Genomic DNA, 27,588 nt, shown 5'->3' on the forward strand with positions numbered 1-27,588 from the left:
AAAACAAACTGATACATTGAAAAAGAAAAAAGAGAGAACACGTATAATTACCTGTCATCATCACCAATTTGTGCTAAAAAATACCCTTCCACAGGGAAGCCTTGTTCTTGGAATAAAAACCAGGTGATTCCAAACATTAATTTCTGAGCGCAGTGGACTGCTGCCCTTAACATTCTAGTCCATCACATAGTCCTCGAACTGCATCGGGTTCCTCCGGAGGTTGTAGCTAGGGTGACCCCTGTTAGGTTTAGGTTTCTCAGTGCAGGGTTTCCTCGCGTCCTCTTCCCTCTCTCTGAGTCAGATGCTTTGGTGTCTCGGTGCATCATTTGGGGCGTTGGGGCTAGTGACACCTCTCCTTGTGTAGCCAGTGGCGGGAAACTTTCCTCTGCCCACTTAAAACCTCTGGCGGGAGTCCATCTGTAGGCTCTGAGGAGTAATCAGAAGGTCCCTGGAACAATTTAAAATGTGAAACATTTCGTTTGAAGGTCTCTCTGCCTGTTGATGCAGTCTCTTTATAGTCCCCCGGATACTGATGACTTTCCACAGCCTTCTTTCAAAAGGAAGATGGAACTTGCTTCTGGGTGTTGGTCTTTCACCAACACCCAGTCCCTTGTGGAGATCCAAGGTGTTTTGGTATGTCTGCGTTTGGAGGCTTTGCGGTTCTGTTCTTGGCGATCCTGATCTTGGCAAGGTGGTGTGGGAGTTTGCTCCCAGGAGGGTGATGCTTCAACCATGCCCCCGAAACAGTGGGTGCTGTGAGATACTGCTGTGGTGGAATGTAGATGTATCCTGCTCGCTGAGTATGTGGCATGATATCCTTGTCAAGGAGCACAGCGTGGGCTGTGAGGAATTGGCTGCTGTCCGCGTGGCTTACCGGTGGGGTCGTGGCCAGAAGGCAAAAAGCTGGGTCAGAGGGACAAGATGATGCCTGATCGCCACAGTTGCTGCCAGCAAATGTTGCAAGTCAAGGCGGGCTGAGAGTCGCTGTGAGGATGGCGTGATCTCGCCCACGTCGCCAGTTGTTATGTCCGAGGATCCTGTGATAGTGCGGGGGCCTCAGGTCCTCTGCATGGGCTGCACCTAGTGTGAAATTAAAACAGTGCGCATGAATATGTTCTGGTGCAGGACTACCTATGCTCAGCCCTGCCTGTTTATTTATGCCTGTGGTCACATGACTGCGGGCGAAACCAATGGGTGAGCTTAGGCCCGGGTAGGGTCTGTGTAACACCCCTTGAATTGAATTTGAATATTACACTACCCTACCCACACATTTGCATAGAATCTCAACTACAACTGGCATACGTGAACCTTGCTCTGTGAGCGTTAGAGAGGCCATGTATTGGATGACCATGTATTCTCAACACCTTTTTGGCACTGAGAGAAACTCGCACTGCCTTCAGCCAGAACTCAATTGTCCTCTGTTATAAACACTTAGATGCCACTCAGTTCCAGTCATGCACTAGACAAGAGTAATATACTGCCTGAAATAAAAAGTAACACAACATCCGGGAAAAAGCAAACACTCATAAGTGAATGCAAAATTAAGTAAACCATGTGAAATATAAACAGGAACGACGTGGATTACCTTAACTTTTTTCACTTATTGTTAGGAAATTAGTCAACATTTGCTTGAAAAGTTAAAGACGTAAATACAGGGCCCAAAAAGGACCTGTTTCAATGTCCGTTTTAAATTACTACCAGGCTTTACATCTGAAGGGAACCGACCACTTAAAGCCTGCTGTTGTTCGGCCCCCATCCTAGTGTACCACCAAGCTTCGGGAAATATGACTAGTCTATTATGGCCGCCGCGGTTAGGAGCTAGGGACAGATCTTACTGCTGAAGTCCCTTTTTTATGTTAATTGCTGCTTGTTACTGACTGCCATAACATGCGGCGCAGCGGTTTTAAAACTGTGATTTTGTCGAATACAATGGGTGTTGCTCCTAACCGGTAACAGGTATAGTTTGGGTTCCCCCCACTCTGTAGCGAGATGGCCTTGTTCTTATGCCCTGACCCTTTTTTCCGGGGTTTTATCCTGTCTTTTACTCTGGCGCGGTCCGGCCCTTCCAGGCTACCGTAATTCCGTCTGGGTGCTGGAAGTTGTACCGGGTCAGCTGAGCAAGGGATAGAGGTAGCTTGAAGCGCCACCCGCTTGGGTTGAAGAGCCAAGTACTGTGTCACAAGCTCAGCGGGGCACAGTACAGGGTTCATCCGTTCCTTGCCATCCTCCCAGGAAGAGCAGCCCCTATACAGGAGACTGCTCTGCCAGGAACGTAGCTGTCTCCGGAACCGGCTCGATCCTTGCGGCTAGAGGAGATGGAGAGATTGGTGGACAGCAGGCTCAAACCCCGCTGGTGAGACTCGGCGCTGTCCGAATACCTTGCAACCTCTACTTGTAGTTTCTAACATAGCATCAAGTTCCTTTTACCTGACATCCCTTTGTGTCTTCCCCGCCTTTCCTCCCTCGTCCTTGCAGGCTCATTCATCTCTATCACTAACAGCCTCAAGGCACAAGTCCGAAACAAGCATTGACATGGGGACCTTATAAGTATTTAACCATGCAGCACTCTAAACCTTTATCAGAAATAACGTGTGTTTGTGCATTCCTTCATACACTTGGCGTTAGACTGTAATGGTCAGAACATGCCCTAAAGGACACCACAATAACAAGCATTTTCAATGCAACGGGTCTCGCATTTGTTCGTGTTAGAGCCATTAGCGTTGTAAAGCAAAAAAAAAAAAGCAGCGCGATCGCGCTATGTAAAATGCAGCGCGATCGCTCTGCGTGGAAAATAAACAGATAAAGTAGTCTGGACTCCAAGCTGAAAACATTGAGCCTCATATGTTTTTGGTACTTTACCGGTGCTGTGTAGGTGGGCTAAACACCGGAAAAGGCATGACGTATGCATGCCTTTCACAAATTAAAGCAAGCGGATTTTAAAAGGCAAGCCCACGAACCAATGTAAGTGACTGACGTGGCATGGGTGTGGTTTAAGCCCAAAGAGAGATTACAGAATGGACGGAGCACTTTGTGCTCGCCCATTAAAATAGTATTTGGAAGAAACATGGTCATGTAACCTTCTGTGCCTCCCTCTGTCTGCAATAAGTTTGTATGGTCCCCTTTGTCTCACATCCCTTTGTGCCTCCACTATTGATGGTTCCTTTGCCTCTGTTCCATCCGTAGGTTGACCTCACTTGTGTTTAGTCTTCAGCTACCTTTTTGCTCACATTCGTGCATCACATACATTCTTCTGGCAGATGTCCTCTTCATATTCTCACCCACCCCTTGCTCCCTTGTGGCTCACACTATTTTTTCGTGAGGCAGCTTTTCCCCTTGTGGCTGCCAGTCTTCTTGTCTTCACCACTCTTCCACTTTCTGGCAGGCAGTAAATTCTCTGTGCTCAGTAATGCTACTGAGGCTGGACTTCTATGTATCGTTGGAATGTCATTAGGTCTCACCTGGTACAGTGCTTGTGCTGACGATTGTAAGACATTCTGTTTACTTACAGGGGACTTAGAGCCCGCCTATTGCTTACTCTTAGTGGGCTTCATAGTAACTAATTTCCTTGCTTCTTTTTGTTCAGCGTGTGTTGGCTTCACTTCGTTTTAGTGTGTTTGTTCCTCCCCTTAAACATGGCACAAATACTGTTTCCTTGACCAGTGTGATTCTGTCCACTGCTTGCACTTTTGGACCTTGATGTACTTTTTTTCTTTTATTGCCGTTTTAAGGAACTCCGTAACAGTGCATGTTTGCAGACTCTTTACCCTCTCACCTTTGTCCTAGGATGGTACTGCATCCTTGGGTTTTCTATCTTTATGATGATGTTGCACACCTGTGGCCACACGCATGGTACTCAAGTCGCATGCATAGTTTACATTGTGTGTGGAATGCCTAGGCTTGTGTATTGGCTAGCGGGAGTGCACATATGCGTTTGTTTAGTTGAGAACACAATCTACATTTATGAACATGCTTGTAAATTAGTCACACTAATGAAGAGTCATGTTGGTCTTCATGATGTTTTTGTCTAAACTACTGGAGGATGGTTAGTATTATGATTTGGTGTTGCATAGCTCTTTTTTTGCCTAATCTAGCATGGAAGATTGAATTAATGATTTTTTTTAAAAACCTGGCGCTGACCTAAGGCAGATTACTGGCATTTATAACAACTTGAGGTTATCTACATCTTTTGGAGGTATAGTCTTTTTGACTCTAGTCTGAGCCTTGTGCTATTCCACATGAGTGTCACTACATATTTTGAAGCATTGCATGTTTTATGTTAGGATTTAATGAGCACTCTGATAACCGTGTTGCCTCACTTCTTGTTTTATTTTTGCTGAAGAGCAACTTTGCTCACTAGGCATGTTTATGTAAGCACTCAAAAATGTTTTTAGTTTAAAAATGTTTTCGCTTTTTTTTTTTTTTTTTTTTTTTTCTTTTGGTTATTGGTATTCACTTCATGCACAATTTGTGGACTTTGAGACTTTTTTGTTTTCTTATTTTGGTGAATCGTACATACCTTATACAACTGGACTTTGCTTTCCTTTCTATTTTTATTATTTTCCTTTGAGTTTTCCTTTTTTCCTTTGCATGTGAATGTTTTGAGTTATTTATGGGCATTCACCTCACATTTATAGAGTACTCTGGTTACCGTGCTAATCTTGCCGATACTGATTGGCATGATTGGTGTTTTACGTCATCTTCAATGAATCTTGGTCAGACCTTGGACATACTGCGCTTGCTTGCAACCATTGCTCCCATGTTCTTCACTTTAATTTATTTGGGTCCGCTTCCTAAGGGGTTTTAAGGATCATGCATACATGTTGTTTCTTTTCCTATTTTGTTTGAATGCTCTTTCATTCTTTTATTGTTGCTTTTTATGCTTTTCTTTTTCTTTTTGATGTAACAAATTACCCTATATCCCTTGTTTTCAACTCTTAATGTACACATTCATAGTGTATTTTTTTATACATTGTTTTTAACTGTATACATTTATCCAGATTTAGATATGAGTTTATGTTCCATTTGTTATTTCTAGTTTAATTGGTATAAGTTGATTTGTATAGGTATTTTAGGCATTTTTGTGAGTCTTTTAACAGACACCCTTGTTTGACTAGAAAATAGCATGTTTGTGTCACTGAGGTATCCACAGTAAATCTCTCTGTATATATTGGTAACTGTAATTGTTCATGACAGTATGGTTGCATATATATGTGGACTTTATTGCTTGTGTTTTATGCCTATAATGGGTATATATATATATATTATTTATTTATCATCCACAATTCTCTATACCAACTTGTCTAGACTTGATTGACAGGAAAATGGTGTGTTTTTATTATTATTAGTTGTGCTCACTTGATATGTGTAAATTGTTTTGCAATTTGGTATACTATTGTAAGAAATATTTTCATACGGTTTATATTTGTATTCTTTGCATATTGCAGCCCTGAGGAAGCCTGTGAAAAGGCAAAACACATTGGCTGTGCTTGCATACTTTGAAGCACATGATTAAAAAGACAAACATAAATGACCTACTCTTCTTGCATTGCTTCTTGGATGACCCTTCTTTTTGTGTACTTTGGACTATATTTGCAAAGTTTTGATGAAGGGCAGGCCACAAGCCTTCTTGCTGCTCTGCGTCAAAACAAAAGGGTAGGGATTGGCCGTATCTATAAGATATGGAGCATTCCTGTTCTTCTCCCCTGTGCTGGCGCACAATTGGCTGCCATGTGCCAACGCAGACACCCTTGCAACATGGTGCAAGGGTGTCTACGTTGCGGGGATGATTGTTTTTGTGCAGGAAGGGTTACCTTCCTGCACAAAATCAATGGAGACGTTTTACTCTTTCTGTGTGAGCTGCATAACATTATTTCTCTTCATTACACCTCCCTTATGCCTTCCCTGGGAAGGTTTGGGCTTTGATGCATTCCCACATTTACAAAACCTTATAAATCTTGAAACTTTTGAAATGCCATGGGTGTTACATGGGACACCCACCGTAACACCCATGGCACGCCTTCCTATCACAGGGTGAGATAATGCAGTGACTTGTGCTGTGTTGCCTCAGTCCATATTTGCATGGCCATGAAAAGCCATGCAGGATGGCTTTACGTGGCCTTGTAAATATGGCCCTGCAGTGTCTGCGCTGGACCACCACTAAAAGTGACATTCCGGCGGTGCAACGGGCCTTGTAAATACGGCCCTTTCTTTCTTTGTTACCTCTGTATTATGAAGAAATGTCTATAATGTCTGACCATTTGGTAGCTGGTCTTTAAAGGTGGGCAGCATTTGCATTGAATTGGATAAATACTGCAGGTAAACGGTCCCCTAGCTGCCATTATTTGTTTAACTCAGTACTGTTACTAAGGCTGATATTCTCTGAATCATATGGAGTGTCATTAGGTCCCACGTGAGCCCGCGTGTGCTGTCACTTGCATGACATTTTGTTACTTACAGAAGGCTTGCAGCCTACCTATTGCTTATTCTTAGTGGGCTTCATAGTAACACATGTCCTTGCTTCTCTTTGGTCAGCGCATGCTGGCTTCACTTACTTTTAGTGTGTTTGTTCCTCCCCTCACACATGGCACAAATACTGTTTCCTTGACCAGTGTGTGCCCTTCCACTGCTTGTACTTTTGGACTCTGAGGTACCTTTTTTTTCTTTTATTTTCATTTTACAGCACCCCATAAGAGTGCATGTGTTTGCAGATTCTTTCCCTCCCACCTTCCTGATGTGCATTATTGCTTGCTCAGTTGTTGCTGCTTGCCCTATCCCTCCACGTTGTGTTGCTTACCCTGAACCCATTCTCTACCTGCTTTGTTGCTTGCTCTGCACCTCCTGCTAGAAAACAAGCACTGTTGAATGGCCTGTGTCTGCCGTATCATAGTGCTTTTTTCCTAAGTTTTAGCCGTGCTGCTGTACAGCTGGCTAAAAACATTGACAAATCTTAAAGCTCTACCATAGGTGAGAACTGTTGGCTTTGCCAATGCTTGTTTACTATTGTGCTTATTTTAAATGAGCGTTTATCATTCTTAGCAACTGTGTTGGATTGGTATAATAGTTGTATGGGGTTTTAACCAAATAATCCTAATAAACACACACTGAGCTATCTTATGGGGAGGATTCAGACACATATTTAAAATTGGCTTGAACAAAAGCAGTAGACCCAGCTTACTTTATATGTAAACGCTTTTGTTTATGTTTTGGTGAGTGTAGATGTAGAAATGGGCTTAGATAGTTGAAATGATAGATGTATGGATCATCCAGTGGATGGGTGAGTAGGTTGTCAAATATGTGAGTTGATAGACCTGTGGATGAATGAAGGGCATGTAGGAGAGGTGAGTAGGTAGTTAACGTTAATTCGATGAGTAGGTAGGAGTAATTGGATGGGCTTTTGGGTGAAATATTGAGAGTGAATGCATGAATAGGATGTTTCATGAGTTTGTGGGTTTATTAATGAGAGAATTATTTATCAGGTGGAAGAGTGAATGTGTAAATGAGAGTAGATCGTTGGATTGGTTCGGAATATTTAACACTTTGTAGCCATCGGCCTTTTATGAATGTAAAATACCAGTTAAAGAACACGTTTACAAGAAATATGCCAGTCAGATTTGTCTATGAAATAATGCAAATACATCGTGCTAACCATTAGCTAATTATAAATATGTTGCAAGGAAGTACTTTATTGCTCTCCCTGCACGTCCTGAGCCCTCTCAATCAAGTTTGTCTTCAATTTCACTGCAGCCTTGATCGATTCTATGATTCACCCAACACCCCTGAATCTGTAGGTTCTGCTTGTTCTTCACATTTTTCAGGCGTTCAGTATTTTTCTCCAAGGTTTTCTGTAGCTGGACCTTATCTTAAGGAAATATCTGTGGGGATTAATAGGTGGACAAAAAGTACATAGTCTTGAGAAAACACAATCAAGGGAGCAAGCGAACACAAGGAATATAGGAGTAAAACACTCTTGATTCAACAGTGCTATATGATTAACTGTAGGAACACACAGAGAACAGTTTGTATTGTATTCAGTATTTTTTGCCGGGGTAGTAGGGACAGGGCAGCACGCAGTGGTGTGGTGGGGGTGTGGGGAATGAACATTAATTTAATTAAAAAAAAAACACACTTCCCCTCACTTGCAGCCCACCACTCCGCTTCTCTGTCACAGGCTGCAGGCATAGGCTCCCAGCCTGCCCTACGGCCAATCCTGATGCTTCTCAGAGCAGGTCAGGATTGGCTGGGGACCCCCAGCCAGGGCACTCCAAGACAGACTGGGAGCCTGTACATGCTCTCTCCAGCCTGGCATCTGTGTTGCTGGCCTGGAGAGAGCCTACTGCACATGTGTGTTTGACCGGCCCGAGACGGCCAGCGAAACACACATGTGCTCTCAGGGGGAGTGCACAGCAGCAGGTGTGAACTATGTTAGAGTCCCACAGTAGCCAGGATATGTAATAGTTCTTTAAAGACATTATATGTTTGTTCAATATGTGTTGAGTGGCTAGTACTCTATCTCATGCAAATGGGTAACATCACAATTGCATAATTGTAAGAGGTGGATTGTTGTAGCTGCAGAGCTGTAGGGATGAAAAGGTGCATTTCTTCCATATGTATTACCTGTAGCCGTCATCACATTGTTGGACATTGTTGTTTGCACAGCTGTGCTTATGCTGGTGGTAGTACGTTGTTTTTGTTGGCTAGGGTTGTATTGACAAATTTTCACCCCTCATATTATTTTCCTTTGCTTCTGGACACATCATATTTGGCTTGTTTGCTTAACAAGAAATTTAAGAATTTTGCCCCTTGAACCAAAATTACAGAACCTTCTATTGTTTTCTTTCTGTAAGTGGGTATGATGATCTGTGGTACTAATTTCGATAGCAGTGACCTGTTTTGTGAATTTTGGTTTAACATAAGCTGTAGGTACAATAATCCTTTTCTAAGAGAGACTCTTTGAATGATGTAGAGAGCCTTGAACATTGATTGCTTAGCTACAGGTTGCCAAGCAAGGGCCTATAAGACTGGTGTCATGTGTTCCCTGTTGTGTGAGTGGAGAAGTCTTGCTTTGGTGTTCTAAGTTATTGAAACTTGTATACAAGAGGCCCCAATGATGAGGCTCGCTTGTAGCTTCTGCTGGTATCCAGGACTAGGGACATACGCTGGTGACATTTGTCATCAGGGTCATATCTGAGTCCAAGAGCCAGCAAAGGGTGTGAAAAGATGATGTAAAAGATGGTAAGAAAACTAGGCTTTGTCTCTAGGAAGCATTCCATTGAGTGTTGTCATGTACACCACAGCATTGTAGTCTGAGTAGCAGAATGTGATGGTACACTGTATCGAAAGCTCATGACAAGTCCAGTAGTATTGTAGCCACACCGTTCTCGATAATATCTGGTTTTCGGCCGTCCTATATTAATTTGATAGCCAATTGTTGTGTTTCCCTCTGGTCTGAATCCAGATTAATGATCTGACAAAAGGTTTTTTGCTTTGGTGAAGTTGGAGTGTTGGGTAAAGATCACTCTTTCAAACCATTTTTTTCAGGAATGGTACATTGGAGGCTGGCCTCTGGGTTGCTTGTGTGAATGGGTTAGCATTTTTTTTTTTAAATGGTCTCATGTAGGAGGTCTTCAACCTGGATAGAAATAATTCTTGTTGTAAGGATTTATCACACTTCTGTCTGATTCCCTGACAGGAAGATATCTTCAAAATGTATTTTTAAGCAACGGGGTACTTTTGAAGGTGAGCACAATGGCCTACTTGCCTTGACAAAGTTGGAGGAATCCTTCCTCAGAAAGGGCATTGAATGTACAAGAGATGGTTGATTAACTGTGTGAATTTGTGTTGAGGTCTTATTTTAAAGAGGAGTGTTAGTTTTTCTTTTCTCAATGTGTTTCTCTAGCTTTTCAGTCTTTGAGATTAACTCTTTGGACATTCTGAGGTCTCCAAGTTATAGCACACTGAGTTGTAGAATTCTGTCCAAATTTATGTATTACCCTAGATGGTCATTTCACGTCCATTTTGTATGAAGATTGTTGCTCTCTTCTTGTAGTTCTGATTGTCGCCTTTTAGTCTCTTTTATTCTAACATAACAGATTTCTGTTCTTTTTATCCCTGTTGTTTCCTCCATTTACGATGTAGGATCCAGAGTTCTGTTCTCATTTTCTTTATCTAGTCATTGTATGGTGTTGCCCATCTTTGAAGTTTCTTGTTTGAGGTCTTCATCGGACTAGCTAAAAGCCGGTTGTAATAGGCAGATATAGCCAGAAGTTGCTTGTTGGCTGGAGTTTTGTGTGGTGGACATTCATTGTAGAAAGGGCAAGATTTCCCCTCTCCATTCTTTCCTTTGCTGATGTGCATTGCCTTTATGTTTATTTTGCCAGCTGGAAGGTTGATCTTTATGGCAATGTCATGATGGCCAATCTAAATTACTGGGGAGTTCCTAGTTACCAAGGTATTTCCAGGAGTGAAGAAAATGGCACCCTGAAGCCTATTCACAAACTGCACTGCCTAGTACATTTAGTAGTACAGCAATAGTACTACTCATACTACAAAATGCTATACATAAAACTACCTGTGGAGTACTACTTTTCCAATCATATCTTTGAGGATGTCTCTAACCAAGTTGTGTAGGTTTCGGTATGCATACATATGTTTTAGTAGTACATTTGGGAGGAACCTAGGGGCGTGACTGTAAAAAGTGGAATTCTTCTTCTAAATGGGAGGGGATGAGGGAGGGCTAAGAAAGAGTTTAGAGAGGGGTATGGAGAGGGTTAGGGAGGGGCATGCAAATGCAAACATCCATCTGCAAAGAGTAAGCCGATTGCTATTCACAAACTGCATTTCTACCGATACTACAGCTAAAAATGACTCTGAACAGTCATAAATGTGCTCAAGCCCAGCCTTGGAGTAAGTCAAGCACCACACAAGGCCAGTTGCAGGTCTTGCAACACACTCCTGTTGAAAATAATGGAGGCAGGGACTTAACATAATACCACATATGAAATAATTCAAAATAAAATACATTATTTTGAATTTTAAATTACACATATGCATATGTAGTTTTCTTAATTATGTACATTTATATTTTGTTTGAAGAGTACATACAAATTGTAATTAAATATTTTTGTAATATATTGACTAAATATAAAAATTATAGTTAGGGTGGTCTAATAAAATATTTTTAGTAATTATGATCAATTATATTAAAGTATTTAATTTCTTTTATTATTAAACATTTAATTTTATGAGTTAATGTGCTGTAAAATGTTTTTAGCGTAACATTTTTTTACATTAATTTACTTTTTACTTTACATTAGAATGTTTTTAATATTTTTTTTTTAATTTTTAAACATTATTATTTTCCCTATGTATTCCCATAATGAGAATCCCAGCCAGGTGGCAGAGACATCTGCGTAAAAGGTTTCTAGTAACGTTTTTTGAAACTTGTTTGTATTAACTTTTTCGAACATGTCCAAATGGGTTAACTAGAGGCACGTGATCTGCCATTTCCCAAACCACATGCAGTATATTACAGGTACATAAGCAGTTTGTTTTTGTGCCAGTCCCTTTTCTCAATCCCACCCCATTTTCAGCATGTAGCGTCATTCCCTCATCAGCTCAAAAACACCTCCATACCTGTTCGAAGTGGTCTTTTGCTGGGTGGGTCCGTAATCTTAGCAAGAATGTCTCCTTACTAGTACCCCTACATTAAAAAATATTGTTCTAGTAGGCATCACCCCCCAGAAGAGGTGGATACATTAATCTGCAACTAGTAGTGCATTTACACTTCGAAATAGTGAATAACCAAAACGTGTAAATTTACTACTAGGTGCAGTATTAAGTTTACATTTAACATGTACATTTACTTTTCCAATTAGGCCCACTCGTATGTGTGTGGCAGACTGAGAAAATTCTGATGCAATGTGCTGAAGGCCTCAAGGTTGAAAAGAGTGGATTAACAGTGGTTTTGTCACTGCATCTAGACTGGTGGTTGCTTTGTATTAGTCTGTAGATTAGGAGGAAGGAGTAGGCAATGGTTGTAGTAGAGTAGCATGGATTTGGAGTTTGTCATCAGAAATGTTTTTCATGCATGTGATTTTCAAATATTTCTTAAAGATGACAGCTAAGCTGCCTCCTGTCTTGTCTGTGTGTTTTCTGTTGATGGGGTCAGATTTGGCAGGAATATTTTCAAGACGTGGGGTTGTTGTCACTGAGCCAGGTTTCCTTGAGAGAGTGCTGGTGCTGTTTTCAAGAGGAGATCAAAGATGTCCATGCAGTTCTTGCTAATGAACTATGCATTGTAGGGCTGGCAGTTCAGTGTCTCAATGTACATTTCCCTGTTATGTTTGTGGGGCGTGGTGCTAAGAGAGAGGAGAGGGCAAGAGAAAATGGAAGTGGGAGGTGGAAGGAAAATGCTGACCGTGACTTCCAACGCTAAGCTGGTGGTTTGAGTAGGGAGGTGCCCAGCATTCAAGGCAGAGAATGAGGCATGTTAAAAAGGCTGGGCTGAGTGAAGGGGTCCGTTCCTGTTTGGGTGGATTTGAGCAGGTCAGTGGGAAGGTCATGTGTCCTGGTCCTTAGCTTCTTTCTGGTCAGACACATTGTAGGTGGTTTAGTGGCTTGGACTGTGATAACTTGTAAATGTGTTGTCCTTGTGTAAAGGTGAAATTTAATTTTGTGCGAATTAAGTTCCCAGCATAGGTAGGTTCAGATATATTAAATTTATCCTTAAGTGGACCTTAGGATTCTGACATGGTGGAGATTAAATGTCTGTGAGTTCGTTATCTCTGTCTTGTGGAAATCTAAGTGCATGATCCTCAGGTGTACATAGCTTCCCCCTTAAACCTAGGAGTGGCAGTCTCATCCTATAGAAGTGGAGATGAGTAATATCTAACCGTGACTGTCCTTTGGACCCAGGGTTGCTATCCCATCTCAACCAGAGGGGATGTTGTCTTGAGTTCGAAGAGGGGCTATTCCCACTCCGTGTAAGTCAAGCTTTATATGTAAGAGTGATTTCCCTGAAACACTGGAGTGGTTGGCCCTTGCTAAGCGGCAGAGGAAGGGGTGTACTCAGGATTGGCTATCTCCATCCTGTCTTTAGGGCGGCACTAAACAGCCTTTTGGGGATACCTCTGGTAGAGTTATCTGTATATTCTTGCTTTAGGAGGTTCGTAGTTACGGAAGGGCTGAAGGCTCACTTGGCAGTTTGGTGGAGGAGGCAGGGTTACTGGCCCAAAGCTATTTCCAGTCCCTAAAAGCCTCAAATAGAAGGGATGCCTTAAGCTGCTGGCCTTTAGCTGGACACCACGGGGAACTGGGTTGTGTGCACCGGAAGACGTGGGAGCCCTGATAACCTGATCCAGCCATGGTAATCTGATCCAGCTCTTTGCATCTCATAGAGATCCATATGATGCGAGGTAAGCCGGTACCAGAAGCAATAAAACCCCAAGACAGACAGCAGTACACAAACTAAGAAATTAACTGTGCTTCCCATTTACGTGTTAAATACACAATGCAGAAATGTGGTTAAAATGTCATTTAACGAATACAAATCAATCCAGATGTAATTGCATCAAATAAAGCAGTGATTATCAAATCCATATTTGTGTCCAAAGCAAGTTGCCTACCCTTTTTGCAAGGAGACACCTGTAAACCCCTTTTGTTTGGGAGACCACACTATCCAATCCTGTTTTGTTCTCCAACATTGACCAACTCCTTTCTTCCTTTCCCAGCCACCATCCTTTCCATGCTGTTCCCTTCTCTCCAGATTCCTTTTTACTTTTCAGTATTACTACTCTTGCAAGTATCCCATTTCCTGTGCTGTTTTGTCATCCTTACTCCTTTCCCTTCTGGTTTCAGTGTCTTCACTCTCTTGCTTACTCTCTTCGTCATTTTTTGTTTGCCAGGCATTGGTTATTTTCCATTGCTGTCCGTTCCTTTGCTTCTCCCTTCATTACTCCCTCATACCCTTGTGCCAGTCTGTTTTGAAACCTCTTTCACCATTTCTCTGCACTTGCACAGCAACCCTCACCACTGGTTTATCTATCACTCTTTGTAGAGCACGTGTTGGCTTTGGAGGAGTGCTTGCCAAGCTCTGCCAATCTGTTGACTCTGACAGCTGCTAGACATCCAGACGTAACAATTTTGGGCCCATAGTTATTAGAGCACCCTCTGGTGAGGCAGTCTGTCATTGTGTTCTCTCTCATGCCCATGCACAGGCCAAGGAAGTGGAATACAGTATAACACATGACATCATGTAGCAGGGCAGGAATGGGAAGTAGAGCAAGCAAGTGCCAGATAGGAAAGGGAGAAAGATGCAGAACATAGTGTGTAGTTAGATAAGAAAGTGTGGGTTGCGGATTCAAAAGGGAAGCAGAAAGTGACAAGAGAAGAAGCAAGGGAAAACATAAGAGAGGCAAGGAGGGTTGAGGTTTGAGGGACGTTGATTGGGAAATGAAAGCTTACCTAAGTTATTGGATGTCCATTAGAGTAGGCTAGAAAAAAGTTGTTTCTTTAGTCACCCGTTAAGTGAAGTAAGACATGGAAAAAGTGACACTGACAGAAATCATGCAGCATGCTGTTGCCAGAAGGTGAACGTTAGATCGGGGTTGGTTCAGCTAAAAGGCTGCTTGAGTGAATTCACAACTTTGATGAGGGGAAAGCTTTGTGCTGAGTCCTTGGTATCTAGATTATATAGTGTCGGGTGCTTGATAGGCTCTTTGACATTGGAGTGTCATGTTCCTAGTAAATTGTTTATTTGAAATCAACCGCAGCCTTTGGGTATCTTGAAATGTCTATGAAATGTTAGTTTCTAGTTCTATTTCTCCTGGATTAGGTGGAAACACAGACTTTCATGTCAAAGCAGAATCTTATTTCTGTAATTATCGATTTCAGTGTTCTGAGGAAAGACATTTAGTTACATAGTTAATGGAGAAGTCTAAGATTTATGTTTTCATTTCTTTCTACAGAGGTCCATGCTATGTGGGATAAGAACTTAGACAACCTGTGCTGTTTTTCTCCCTTGTGATTTATCAATAAATGTTTATTTGTTACTTTGTAGAATCTGCGCTATTGTCCAGAAACCTGAAAATATGTGATGGCACTACTGTTTACTCTTACACCAATGAACCCTACGAGCTAATGCTTAGAATCAACCAGAACGTGGTTTTGGCTCTCCTGTCCTTGGCAAGCTCACTGTTCCTACTGTTTCAGTTGTACTACTACAAACTTTATTTGTCACCAAAGGTAAGGCTTTTTAAAAATCTTTTTGACTACCCTCATATTCTGATTACTTATTTTGTTAATTTGTTGTGGAATCCGCTCATTGTCTTGGGTGCCTTTGCAGTGCTAATGTCCTGGATGCCATTGTGATGGACTAGGAGAAACCCTTGAGTTTTAGTCATTGTAGACCTTTTAACTCAACAATCTATTCTACCTCATTTACACCCTAGGGGGCAATGTTTCTGCCACTGGTTAGGTACATCTTAATTCACTTCACTCCTCTGCCTTCACCCCTTATGGGACACTATTGACACTCTAACCGCAGGGACCCTTCCATGAAATCCCCTCTCCACCCTCAATTATGCCCACATCAGAGGGAAGGAACCTTCTACTAATTCTGACATGATTCCTTCTGTTGCTGTATTTAATGCTAACCTTTCTGCATATATTCTCACCCATAACCTCTGCTCTACTCTCCTATCTGTGAGCATAGCATGTTATGCTATATTTATTTGTATAGCGCTCTAATCACCCAAGAAGGTATTCAGGTGTTTGGGCAGGTGTGAGGTGCCCAAGGTCCTTACTGGAAGAGCCTTGTCTTCAGCTTCTTGCAGAACTCGACAAGTGAAGAGGAGACTCTGATGTGTTAAAGCAGGTCCATGTCTTGGGTGGAATGTAGGAGAATGAGCGACCTCCAGTTTTGCTTTTGCAGTTGCAGATGGGGTGTTGGGGATGCTGCCATCAGTGTTACATCATTCAACACTTAGCAGGAGACTTGTGGGGGAGTAGTGCGTGCCTAGTGGTGCGTTTTGTAGCACACTGAACCAAATTTATGACTAAAGAATGGTGAGGAAGGGTACAGTCAGTTCCAAAGTGCAGAGTTTCCAATTAATTGGCCTCTTAAAATGGCCACTAAATTTGAATCAGACATGTTTCTTGGTAAACCTGTACGGCACAGAAACATTATTATGTGGAAATTGGATTTATATGCTTATTTATCATTTGCTCAAGACACAAGTAAAGCATATTTGTTTCTGTTACACTTTAGAATTACAAAAAGTACATTCCCTCACTTGTACTTTCTTTGCTGATATTTTTTGGAAATACTTGTAAAGTTCTTATCAAAGTTTTTCAATTTTGTTGTGTGTTAGAAAACGTTTAATACATCCTTTCCTTTCACATTGTACCCCAGCACGATTGTGATTTGTTTCCAATTACTCAATTTCCTAACTTTGCATACAAATAAAGGAACAGTCAACAGCAGGAAAAGTCAATCTCCTAGTTAAATAAACATCTGATTGCCATAAGACATTGCATAACACTTGACCTCTGTCTTGAAACTTGCAGCAAATGTGACAAGGTAAACACAAAAAATTAAAGGCTTATTTATCGCTCATACTCCTTTTGACTTCCTGAAAAATCATTTTGAGGGTGCTGCAAGACCTCCCCGCCCCTACTTGCAGTGCCTCTGCACTGAGTTTGTTGTTTATGAAATCTACTTCGTATGGTACCTGAGTTCACAACATTTCTGTCTCCTCCTCAAGTAAGCCTTGAATACTAGCTCCAGCTTCCTGGCAAGACTTGATGATAGTCTGGGACTATTTGGTTATCCAACTGGAGTGCATTATTACTGTTAATAGTATCCACGGCCAATATAGACATTTATCCTTGGCTGCTCCTTGACCCTGAGTAAAATGGATGCAAAGCTCACCTCATTGCCAGGAGACAAGATACCATGCAGGCAGTGACCCTGCAAGCTTACCTCCCACAAAACAATCTTAGCAGACCACAATATTGTAACCATCCCTCACTAACAGCACAGACAGTAGCACTAAGAGGTTCTCTTTAATACGCAGAATAAACACGTACATAAAGTAGATCATGTTTCCCCTTGTATAGAAAATCCGCAGCAGACGCCCAAGCAATGCTTTCTTATGTATTTTAATATATTTACATAGTTTTGTGTAGCGTGACCTATGGACTTGTGGGTATGGGAGCACTGCACAGCTTTAGTGACAGCATATATACAACATTGTATCTATTTACATTATGGTGCAAGACTACAGTTGTCAAGAGTACATCATTTAACACATCCCAGCCACCTAGGTACAATACATGTTTGTATGCATGTGGTATTTCTATAGTACAAACCTACCCAAAAGGCAGAGGAGCGCTGTACAGGGTTAAAGACAAGCATAAAGTTAACGAGTGACTGGAGAAGTAGCTTATTTGGGCACTGTAAATGTATTGTGATTTAGGGTTCTTCAAAGAAGTGCGTTTGCAACGCTTTCCTAAATTGAGTCAGTACTGCTGCAGTCTTGGTGGATACAGGGATTTTGTTGCAGGTCTTGGGTGCCTAGATGGAAAAAACCTGCTACCATGTGTGTTCACTAATGGAATTCTTCCACGTGTTTTTGATGATACTTTTTCCACATGTTCATTACTTATAATCATTGCCCTAGCCAACATGAATGAGTCATCTGTCATGGAAAGAGTACCTTTGACTCTTCTAAGACTCCTGCCCCCGCACCAACAAAACACCATGCCTCGGGGTATTCAGTACCACCTCCCCACCAACCTCCTACGGTTTCTTCCTTGCTGTTTCCATTTTTAAGCGCTAGCCCAACAGCTTTAGCCATTCAGCCCGGGCCCACCTGGGCCTTTGTAAGTTTCTTCAGTTCTCTGATTAATAACTGGCTGGCCACCCTTGCTGTTTACTGATTCTTCCATTGATTAATCTTACAGATCTTAGTGCACTTCACTGTTCCCCTGTCTTGTGATAACCTTCTATTCACAAAACGCCATTAACTAGACAGCACATAGACTCATTGACCACCTGTGTTGAATGCTTTCTTGAGTTGAGAGTAATTTGTTCTTCTCTCTATAGACCCATCTCACTCTGACATTTGAAGCACAGTGCAATCACTTTTCAGAACACCTAATTGCTGATCACACAGCATATAAATATGCTAATAAATATACCTCACCCTATTTCATTCTGGTTGGTTGGATATTATGTTCTAAAGATTGATTTTCTTTGTTGGTTGAAATATACATCCATGTACTGCTGTATTTATAAATTAAACAATTTTTCAGTAAACCGTTGCTTTTCCTGTGCTAAGCCTGCTTTAGGCACATAGTAACCAGGTCTTTGAGGGATTTGTTAACCACTTGGTTCATAATGCCTTTTATGGTTTTCTACCTTATGTTATGCCTTCAGTAGCTTTTAAATTGCTTTTCCAGAGTGGCCAGCAGGACATTGCCCTCGGGGGCTATTATTACATTAGCTCTCTCCATAAGTTTTTATATATCTCTTGACTAGCTAAGATTAACAGCACTGGGGGCACATCACAAGTTATAACCTTGCCCAGATTTTTGTGTTACAGCAGAATAAAATGCGTTGCCAGGAATCACACAGAATGGTCAGTTGGGGTGCTCACGCCACCACGCCACATCTGCTCCACATAAGTATTTCTAGAGCTTCACAATATTCCATAAAATAGCTTCCATTTGGAACCATGGTATTAAAAGTGTCTTGCTTCCAATTCCAAAAACTGATAAGGTTGTATTCCTAAATCAGTAAGCTGAGCACCTTTAATTCACGACAAAACTGTCCTGTTTTCAGTGTTTATATTTTGTGGATGCTAGTGGTGTTTTTCCCAAACCCTTTGAAATAATGCTTATTGGTGTTTATTCTGCTGCCTAAACCCCAAAATAGCAAAAAAAAATATTCTAGTGTTCTCAAAACATGTTTTTTTCCAGTGACTATTATAAAGCACAAATGTAATTTAAATGAGAAATAATACAAAATATGTAGTGTCTTCCCATTGGCAGTGCATGCAGTGGACTTGTGTTAGATTGTTTCAAGCATAGAAAGTCAGTATTGCACTCACACGCACACCGTCTCAATTTTCTCTCACACTGATTCTGTGAGGACTTTCTCAGGTTTACAGGGCTATTATTGGATTTGAAACTTTAGTAGTGCTATATTAAAATGTTTTAATAAACAAGTTCCTGGACAGAGTCAGGGGACATTTACCTACTCCTCACTCAATATTGTGACATTGTAGGAGTGGTTAACCCTGTCAACATCCTTGTAACTTGTGGAACCTTTAAAACTTTGAATTACACCAGATTAATTTATAGCCATGCATCCAAAGGCACCTGAAACGTGATGCTTTAAGCATGCTCACCGCTGCTTTCCAGCACTGTTTTCCTGACAACATTAAGGTCGTGCTGCTGTTGCGTGGACAGTCATAGCATGTCTTAGTTTAAGTCAGCCATGACCTACATTTTGCTGTTGTTGGACTTGGCCCTTTCTGCAGGGTCACCCCCAAACATTTTGCCTTCATCATTTTATTTTGTTGAATTACTTTTTGTTGGCCTTAGGGCTGTGGGCTCCGTGCACTTAACTACTGCTAACCAGTGTTAAAGTGCTTGTGTGCTCTCCATTATACATGGTAAATTGGCACACACCTGATTGACATGCTTAATTTACTTTTATTTCCCTCGTGGAGTGGTATACCATGTGCCCAGGGCCTTTAAATGAAATGCTAGTAATGGGCCTGCAGCACCTATTGTGCCACCCACTAAAGTATGCCCTTACAAGATGGCCTAGTCCTGCCATTTCAGCCTGTTTGCAGTTTTAAACTGTCAATTTGACTTAGTAATATAACTCCCTTGCCAAGCCTTAAACATCCCTTTTATTGTCTATAGGACACCCCCAATGTAGGCCTTAGGTAGCCAGTAGTGCAGGTTGCATTGTAATTAAAAGATTGCACATGTACATTCAAACTTTAGGTGTTCCAGTAGTGGAAAAACCCTTACATCTATTTTTACTAGTGTGAGGCCTACCTCTCAAATAGGATAACATTAGGTTGTCTTACTACATTTAATAAGTGCTAAACTTTGCTTAGGAACAAGTGAACATTTCTTGTTTGGTGTCTGAGAAATTGTAATTGAACATCCTTTTTAATGTTAAAGTTGAATTTTAAGTTAAAATGTTGACATTTCCACTTTTTGGAAAGTTGGCATTTTCCTGTCCTAAACTATGTAGTCCTCGCAGCCTATCCTGGATCACATGACTAGCTGTAGTTGGCAGTTGGACTTAGTTTAGTCCTTCCAGACAGCCACACAATAGAATGATTAGGTGTGCCTGAATGGCCTATCAACTGGCAGGAACCTGGAGTGGGGGAAGAGCTGGGCAGAGCCCCACTTACAATTGAATAAGCCTATTGTCATAGGACCACAAGCTGAGTTAAGGGCAAAAATGTTTTAAAAAAGAAATGCCCCACAAAGCTTTATGGGGTGAGTTTCCGGAGTGCAGTGAATATTGTAGTACCTGCTCTCCCGCTGTGCCAGGAGAGCAGCTTTGAGGATTTCTGTATCTTGTATGTAAAGCGCTCCTCCGATCGAGTTTGCACTATGTGAACCTTTCACAAAAAAAAACAAAAAAAAATTAAATAAACTAAAAAGAACCCGCTTACAGCTTTTGTGTGCAGACACCATGAAGAAACAGCGGCAGGCCCAAAACAAGGAAGAGGAAGAAACAAAATACGGCCACGGACCGTGAAGCGGTGAGGCAAAACGGAAAAATATTGCACAACACTAAGCCATGTGGCCAATCGTGCAATAATCCTTGTAACAAGGGCAGTCTCCAAGGCGATAACAAAGCAGCCTCAAGGTGGGACAAACGTAAAGCATTTTCCTGCAAAATCAAGGTAATTTTGAAAGGCAGGCTAAGGAATTAATGAAATTGATGGGCGTGAGATGGGCGTGCTGCAAGCACACAGAAGAAGAATACAATATGTCGAGAGTCCGTGCTTGCACGCTGCCTAGGCTTGACTTAATAAGTGATGTCCCATCGGTGTATAAGAAAAAAACAAAATGTACAGTACTCCAGCGCTTGCACTTTACATCTCAAAAGGTGTGAGTCTCGGACCCAGAGCCCTCTTGATTTTAGGTAGCCTCACTGTCCCCGCTGACTGATTCAGTCTTACATCTTGGAAGGAACATTTATGTCTGAGGGTTTGTGGTCCAAAAAACGTGAAACCTCACTTGGGTGGGCTGGAGTTTTGATTTTAAGAACCATGAATGCACCTTCTGTGCATTGTGATGTATGATAAGATAACCCTTCTCCCCTGTGGACGACTATTGTCCACAGTGACTCTTCAGACTTTCATCACCTTGGCGTCTGCGCCTCCGATTGTATTGGCACTATATGGCTGTCACGTTCTTGGGAAACATTTCAGCCTCTTGTGGGTTCACTTGGCATCAGTTACTCTTTGTGGGCTGAACGGGCAAGAGATAAAGTCAATTGACTAAAGCACTGTAAGGATACTATTGGAATGGATGCTTCTTGAGAAGGTGCTCAACTGGTGACGAAAACCGGGCAATGTGACTGGGGCTGACAGGGATGAGAGGAAATAATCCCACCTTTCTGCTACAGTGCTGACCAAAGAAGGATATGCCACCACTACTCCAGTGGAAAAAAATTGTAGAGCTGTTTTAGATCAGAAAGGGGAACATTCCCTCTAAATAGTTTAACACATAAATGTAGGTCATTTTAATGCAGACAGTCATTTAAAAATACCTACATTGGCAGTTTCATGACACTACTAGGGGGATTCTTGGGACACTTGGGAGTAGGGAAGGAATGCAAGTTGCTGCCACACTGATAAGCACCAAACATCTCCAGAGTGAGCAAGCTTAAAATTCTAGGTACCAAGCATGAGCATCATGAAAACACAATGTAAAGCACCTGAAATCGAAAAAAAAACACACAATAAAAACAAAACACGGGAGCACGCTTTTCCAATCAAACACACTTCCTGATTTTCTGTGACTGGCATGGCGGTTGATGTGTCTGCTCCAACCACCAATAAAGAAACAAAAACCCTACTGATGAAACAAGAAAGAGCAGAAGATCCAGGGCAGTGTCACCTCGGGGTCTACAAGACACCCAGCAGGCAGTGATGTTGCAGAGTGACATCCAGAATCTGTGGAAAGGAAGAAGAGCCCTCCAGCAGCTCCTCTTATGGGGTACCCCATCCCTCCTCGACTGGAGGCAGCGCACCTGCCCCCTCCCACCCACCTGCAGAAAGACCAAAGCCCCAGAGAAGCCAAGGAATGTGGGCAAGCAGCCAGGCCCGCCTCTGCCCACGTCAGAGGGCCCTGCAGGGATGAATGGGTGAGCGGACCTAGGCTGACATATGCAGGAAGGAAGGGTGGAGTCAGGGGAGGAGACTCAGCAGCTCTCATGATGGGATAGCAAAACTTTGTGGCCGAGCAACAATCCCTTCTCTCCCGCTTGTGATAAAGAGGTCGGGGAAGCCTTACAAAGGCCTGTGCCGGGGTGAGGCCTCCTGCACCCACATGCACGTCCACTTGTTATGTATCTGGTGCCCTTTTTGAATTTGTGAGATTCAAGTTTCACCTTTAGCCTCCTTTGATGAGGACGATGGGGGTGGGTCAGACTAGTTACGCTCGGTTGCTAGCTTCTAAATTGTTTTTAAAAAAAGGCGACTAAACTCGAACTGCTTTGTGAGAACAGCATTTATTAGTTTAACAGAATATTGCCATAGCTTTATTGCTTGGATTGCCTAGCCTTCCGCAGCGATGAGGCAAAAAAAAAAAAAAAATAGTGCGCCACAAAAAGCAATGTGGCCGATTGTGCAATGATCCATGTAACAGGGTCAGTCTCCAAGGCAGTAACAAAGCAGCCTTAAGGCGTGAAATACGTAAAGCATTTACCTACAAAATCAAGGAAATTTTGAAAGGCAGGCCAAGGAACGAATGAAAGTGATGGGTGTGAGATTGCTGTGTTGCAAGCCCACAGATGTAGATTACAATATGCCCAGAGACAACGGTTGCATTCTGCCTAGGCTTGACCTAAAAAGGGGACCCTCAGACCGACACTTCAGTTCACTTTCTGGACCTGCGGAAGGACTCTTCGGAGGGCTGCCTGCTGTGCACTCCCCAAGATTGCTTTGCTGCACCTGGAAGGACTGCTTTGCTGTCGGGAGCCTGTCTCGAGCCCTGCTTTATCACCCCACCAAGGACTACTAGAGTGACTCCAAGGGCTAGTTTGCTGGCCTCCTCTTCAGAGCCTCAGGGACAGAAAAGGCTCCCACCATCTTGAACCCACACCTGGACCCAGCCTGAGTGCTATTAGTAGGGCCTCTCCAATCCTAGACCCTTGGTGGTGGTGTTAACTGTACCCAGATAGCCATAATCCAAAACTTGGGACTTGGAAAATGTTTGGTTAAAAACAGCTTTAAGAACCGAGGGAAGACTAGAACCAACCTGCTAGTCTATCCGCCCAAGGTGCATAGCCAGTCGGCCTGACTTTGCGGCAGCTCCCACTACCCTTTTCTCCGCAGCAGCAAAAACTATTCAGCTGTCCTTTTCAAAAGGATTATCTGGCCTTGTGTACCTCTTGACGACTACAGCCTCCTCCCTCGTCCTGCTAGAGATTTTTGACTTCCAGAAAAGTGACTAAGTAGGAACATAAAAATCTTCATTGGGACTTCATCCATGGGCTTCCTGACTATGCCGCTCTCTCCTCTGACACTGCGTGCTGCCTTGCCTCTTTTAACCTTACCTACTCTGAACATTTTTCTTACAATGTCTTCTAAGTCCAAAGATAAGTGCGGTCCCGGCCCAATCTACTCCTTGTATCTGACTCGCGCTCAGCCATATTTCTTGACCTTGATTCAGTCTTTGCTCAACCAGAAGTCCATGGTTGGTGCTTTTTTTAGGCACTAGATTTTACATAAAACTTTAAAAATTCATAACTCCACTTCTGGTGGTTCAATATGTGTTGCTTTGGTATTAAATAGTTTATTAATATGTACTCTTTTTCTTAATTGGTGTGGGATTTTTCTTGATTTGTATTTTAATTTTATTAGTGTTCGTATGCTGCATAAATACTTTACACACTGCCTCTAAGTTAAGTCTGATTGCTTTTGTGCCAAGCTACCAGAGGGTTAAGCACACATTCATTTAGTGAATTTTGTGGTTCACCCTGATGGGGGTTGTGGCTGTTGCTTGAACAGGGGCCTCCACACTTCAACCAGCAGCAAATTGCAGCTGTTAAAATTTAAACTATGAGCTTAGAAGTGTAAGCAGTAAAGAGTAATTGGATAAAAAGCCAAGATTAGCTGAAGGTATCACACATAACAATGTTATCACCACTATCCCATGTCATGGTGACAGCACTTTTTTCACAGGTATCAGTCACTGTACTTTGCGTTGAATATGTAAAGCCTGAAGTGTCTGGCTTTAATACTGACTAATTAGACAATGGGACAGATGCATCAAAAATGTTTATCCATTCTGTGACTTTGGGTAAGTGTGATACGGCGTATTGGCCAAGATTCTTATGAGCCAACCATTTCACCCTTCAGTGAATTAAACACTGTCAAAAGATCAAATGTGATTTTAATATTTCCAGATTCTTGACCATATATATATTTTGATCAGACCTAAAACATGTTTCTAAACCCCGCACCGTTAATCCAAGCACACAAAACTGGCAGAAACATAAGGAAGAAGAAGCAAGATTTTAGTGGCATCCCTAAAGAAAAGCTCAAGCAGAACGATCTTACACCATTCTTTGCCCTCTAAGTGAGTTACATGTAGCCTGCATCAATTGAATACAAATAATTAAATAAACATTATAGACTCTAAACAAAATGGCGATTGTGCACTGTATACAATAGTGAAAAACACATAGAACCAAACAACACTTGATCGTATATACAAGCTTAACAGTTTTCAGTATGCGTTTTCTTATTGCACACCAGTCCAATCGAGGAGCTCCTTCCCGGGACAAATCCCACCTGTGACTTGTGGATAAGCTGGGGAATCACCCTTCCCAAACAGGGTGCTAGGATTTTAGCTATTATTTTAGCATCCTTGTTGGGGAGGGAAATTTGGCGATAAATATCGCAATCTAAGGGAACTTAGGTTCCTAAAGAGCAGATTGATGTTTTCATAAAATACATAGCCTTCCGTTATTCAATGGTAATCAGACAGTTGCTTAAGTTGTTGGTGGTACTAGGTGCATGATAAAGCTGAATAATCAATTTTGTGTCATTCCCATATGATAAAGATACAAACCGTATAGTCTACTGAACCTGGCCTCTGTTTGACTTAAATGTGGTTAAATAATGTAGGACGCAGGAAAGAGAAAACAGCACAATGACTTGCACAATCATTTCGGTTTTCTTCCTCCTTCCATATGTTTTCCTTGTATTTTTAATCAGTTGAGAATTTACTGCATTATATATATATATATATATATATATATATATATATATATATATATATATATATATATATATATATTATTTTTTTTGTAAAAAAAAAAAAAAAAAACTGAAAATTCGAATTCGCCTAGCTCTCTAATTATTACTGAAGGTGATTCCACCAAGAATTATCTTGGAGCAGAATGGAGACCTATGCATTATATTTTAGTTTAGCATTTTCAATATTTTTAGCATAAAATATGTACTTGTTATATGTATTGCCTCAGATGTTAAGTTAAGTAGAAAAAAATGCTCACGCATTAAACGTTGAGGCATTGATGGTATGCACCTTTATACCACATTCCTGGACATTTTGCCAACTACACTGCACTACATAATTATCAGCATGGCAGATGCAGGTCACAAAATGCCACTAGGAGGCCGAGGGAAAGCAGGGGAACTTGGGCACGCCAATGTAGAAAAAAGAAGTAGTTGGGCAGGAGCTCTCCACATAAAGAAAAGTGCAGGTTAAGATGCTTTTGGGGAGGCAGAATAACAGCAGAGCAAATACCTACACCTAGTGTGTGTCGGTGTTGTTGTCAGTTTGCAGATATTTCACGGAGGGACAAACACAAATTGGGGAAAATTTCAAGGAAGCATAAGCATACATATGTTAAGTTATGAGCTTCTTACAAAACACTGTGCCTGCCACTCAAGTACGGTCTTGGCAAAATAGAACATAAGGAACTCTAAAGCAATGCCCTGATGCTGGTGGTGATTTACCCTTTCTAAATGAGGGAAGTTTTACATTTATTTCTTCAGGTGACATGGTCCTTCATATTTGTGCAGTCTGTGAATTCCACGATTGTGCATCGCAGGCTGCAAATGATCATACACTCCATTTGTAATTTTAAGTCATGTAACAAGCATCAAAGGCAGAGAGGCCTCCGTCTCCTTGTAATTGATACCTTTGAAAACTAGGTACTTGATCTATGGCTTTTTGGAACATTCACAGTGTCCTTAATTGAAAAGGTGGCACCACTGGCACACAAATGATAATTCCTTGACCGGCTAGCTAGGGAGACCTGGCCCATCATTTTAACGTTATCAAGATGCAAGCTGTAGCATTTTGGATGGATGAGATTTTTTTTTTTACCAGGTATTTTTAGATAACAGACAGTTCATTCTAGAAAGGGCTGTTGCCGCAATGGTCTGTGCTCTCTGAGGGAAATTTGTACATTTTATTTACATGACATGTATGTTAGAAATGCCTGTTCACCTCTTGTTTATCATCTTAAGTCGTGAGATAGTTCAAACCCATATATTCTCAACAATAATTAATTTGGCTCTGAACTTAATTTTAAGAACTGCCTTTCAAGTATCATCATTTGGATGTAGCATAATACCCTAAAGTGCAACAGAGATAAGACAGATACACTTATGTTAGTCCCCAACCATTTGTTTTCCCCTCATACAAAGTAGCCTGACAATTTTATCCCTCCTCCTGTTAAAATGACTCGGATCCTTGGTTTCAAATTTGATTGCTCTCTTTCTTTCTATTCTCAAGGTTTATCTCCATTGGGTGCTTGTTCCTCTCTAGTCATAAAATTGTTTGTTGATTTTCTCCCTTTGACAGCAAGGAAAACCATGGCTTTGGCTCTCATTACTTCAGTGCTTGATCATTTTAACAGCCTCTGTCTCTGGATTACTAAAGATCTTCTTCATAAATTCTAAATGGTCCAAAATGCTCCACTCAGGCCTGTTCTTAAGCTTCCTGAGAACTGTTTGGCTTTGCAGGGACTCAACAAATTGCACAGGCTGCATGTTCATAAGCAAATTTGTTTTAAACTTCCACATTGGTTTTTAGAGTGTTTTTTCTTAAAGGTTCCAAGTGCCTATCTGATAGATTAACTCATTACAGGTCCCAAAAGACCTTGAAATCCTTTAATTCTAATTTATTAACTATTCTTTCTTACAAACTTAAAACACGAGGAGGCAAATCCTTCACTGTATTGGGGTCTAAAGCCGGGAGCCAGCTTCTGAGATCTTTGAGATTTTATTCAGAACAAATCAGTGTTTATGAAATGTTTGAAAACCTGGCTATTGTCTTTACCTGATGATG

The 27,588-nt window shown here is 41.6% G+C and overlaps 1 protein-coding gene across 2 annotated transcripts in view; it reads left to right on the top strand.

Annotated features, from left to right (window-relative positions):
* The first annotated feature begins 1,853 nt into the window (after positions 1 to 1,853).
* FKTN (fukutin) overlaps positions 1,854 to 27,588 on the top strand; it is a 121,633-nt gene continuing 95,898 nt past the window's right edge. The window contains exons 1-2 of one of the 2 annotated variants that reach the window (XM_069239832.1): positions 1,854 to 2,353; positions 15,056 to 15,240. In XM_069239832.1, the coding sequence (XP_069095933.1) occupies positions 15,136 to 15,240 (105 nt within the window). In that variant the 5' untranslated portion in view covers positions 1,854 to 2,353; positions 15,056 to 15,135. The remainder of the gene's footprint in view (positions 2,354 to 15,055; positions 15,241 to 27,588) is intronic. The other variant, XM_069239841.1, reaches the window with a different exon arrangement.

The sequence above is a fragment of the Pleurodeles waltl genome, chromosome 1_2, assembly GCF_031143425.1.
Source record: "Pleurodeles waltl isolate 20211129_DDA chromosome 1_2, aPleWal1.hap1.20221129, whole genome shotgun sequence".
In the NCBI taxonomy this organism is placed as follows: domain Eukaryota; kingdom Metazoa; phylum Chordata; class Amphibia; order Caudata; family Salamandridae; genus Pleurodeles; species Pleurodeles waltl.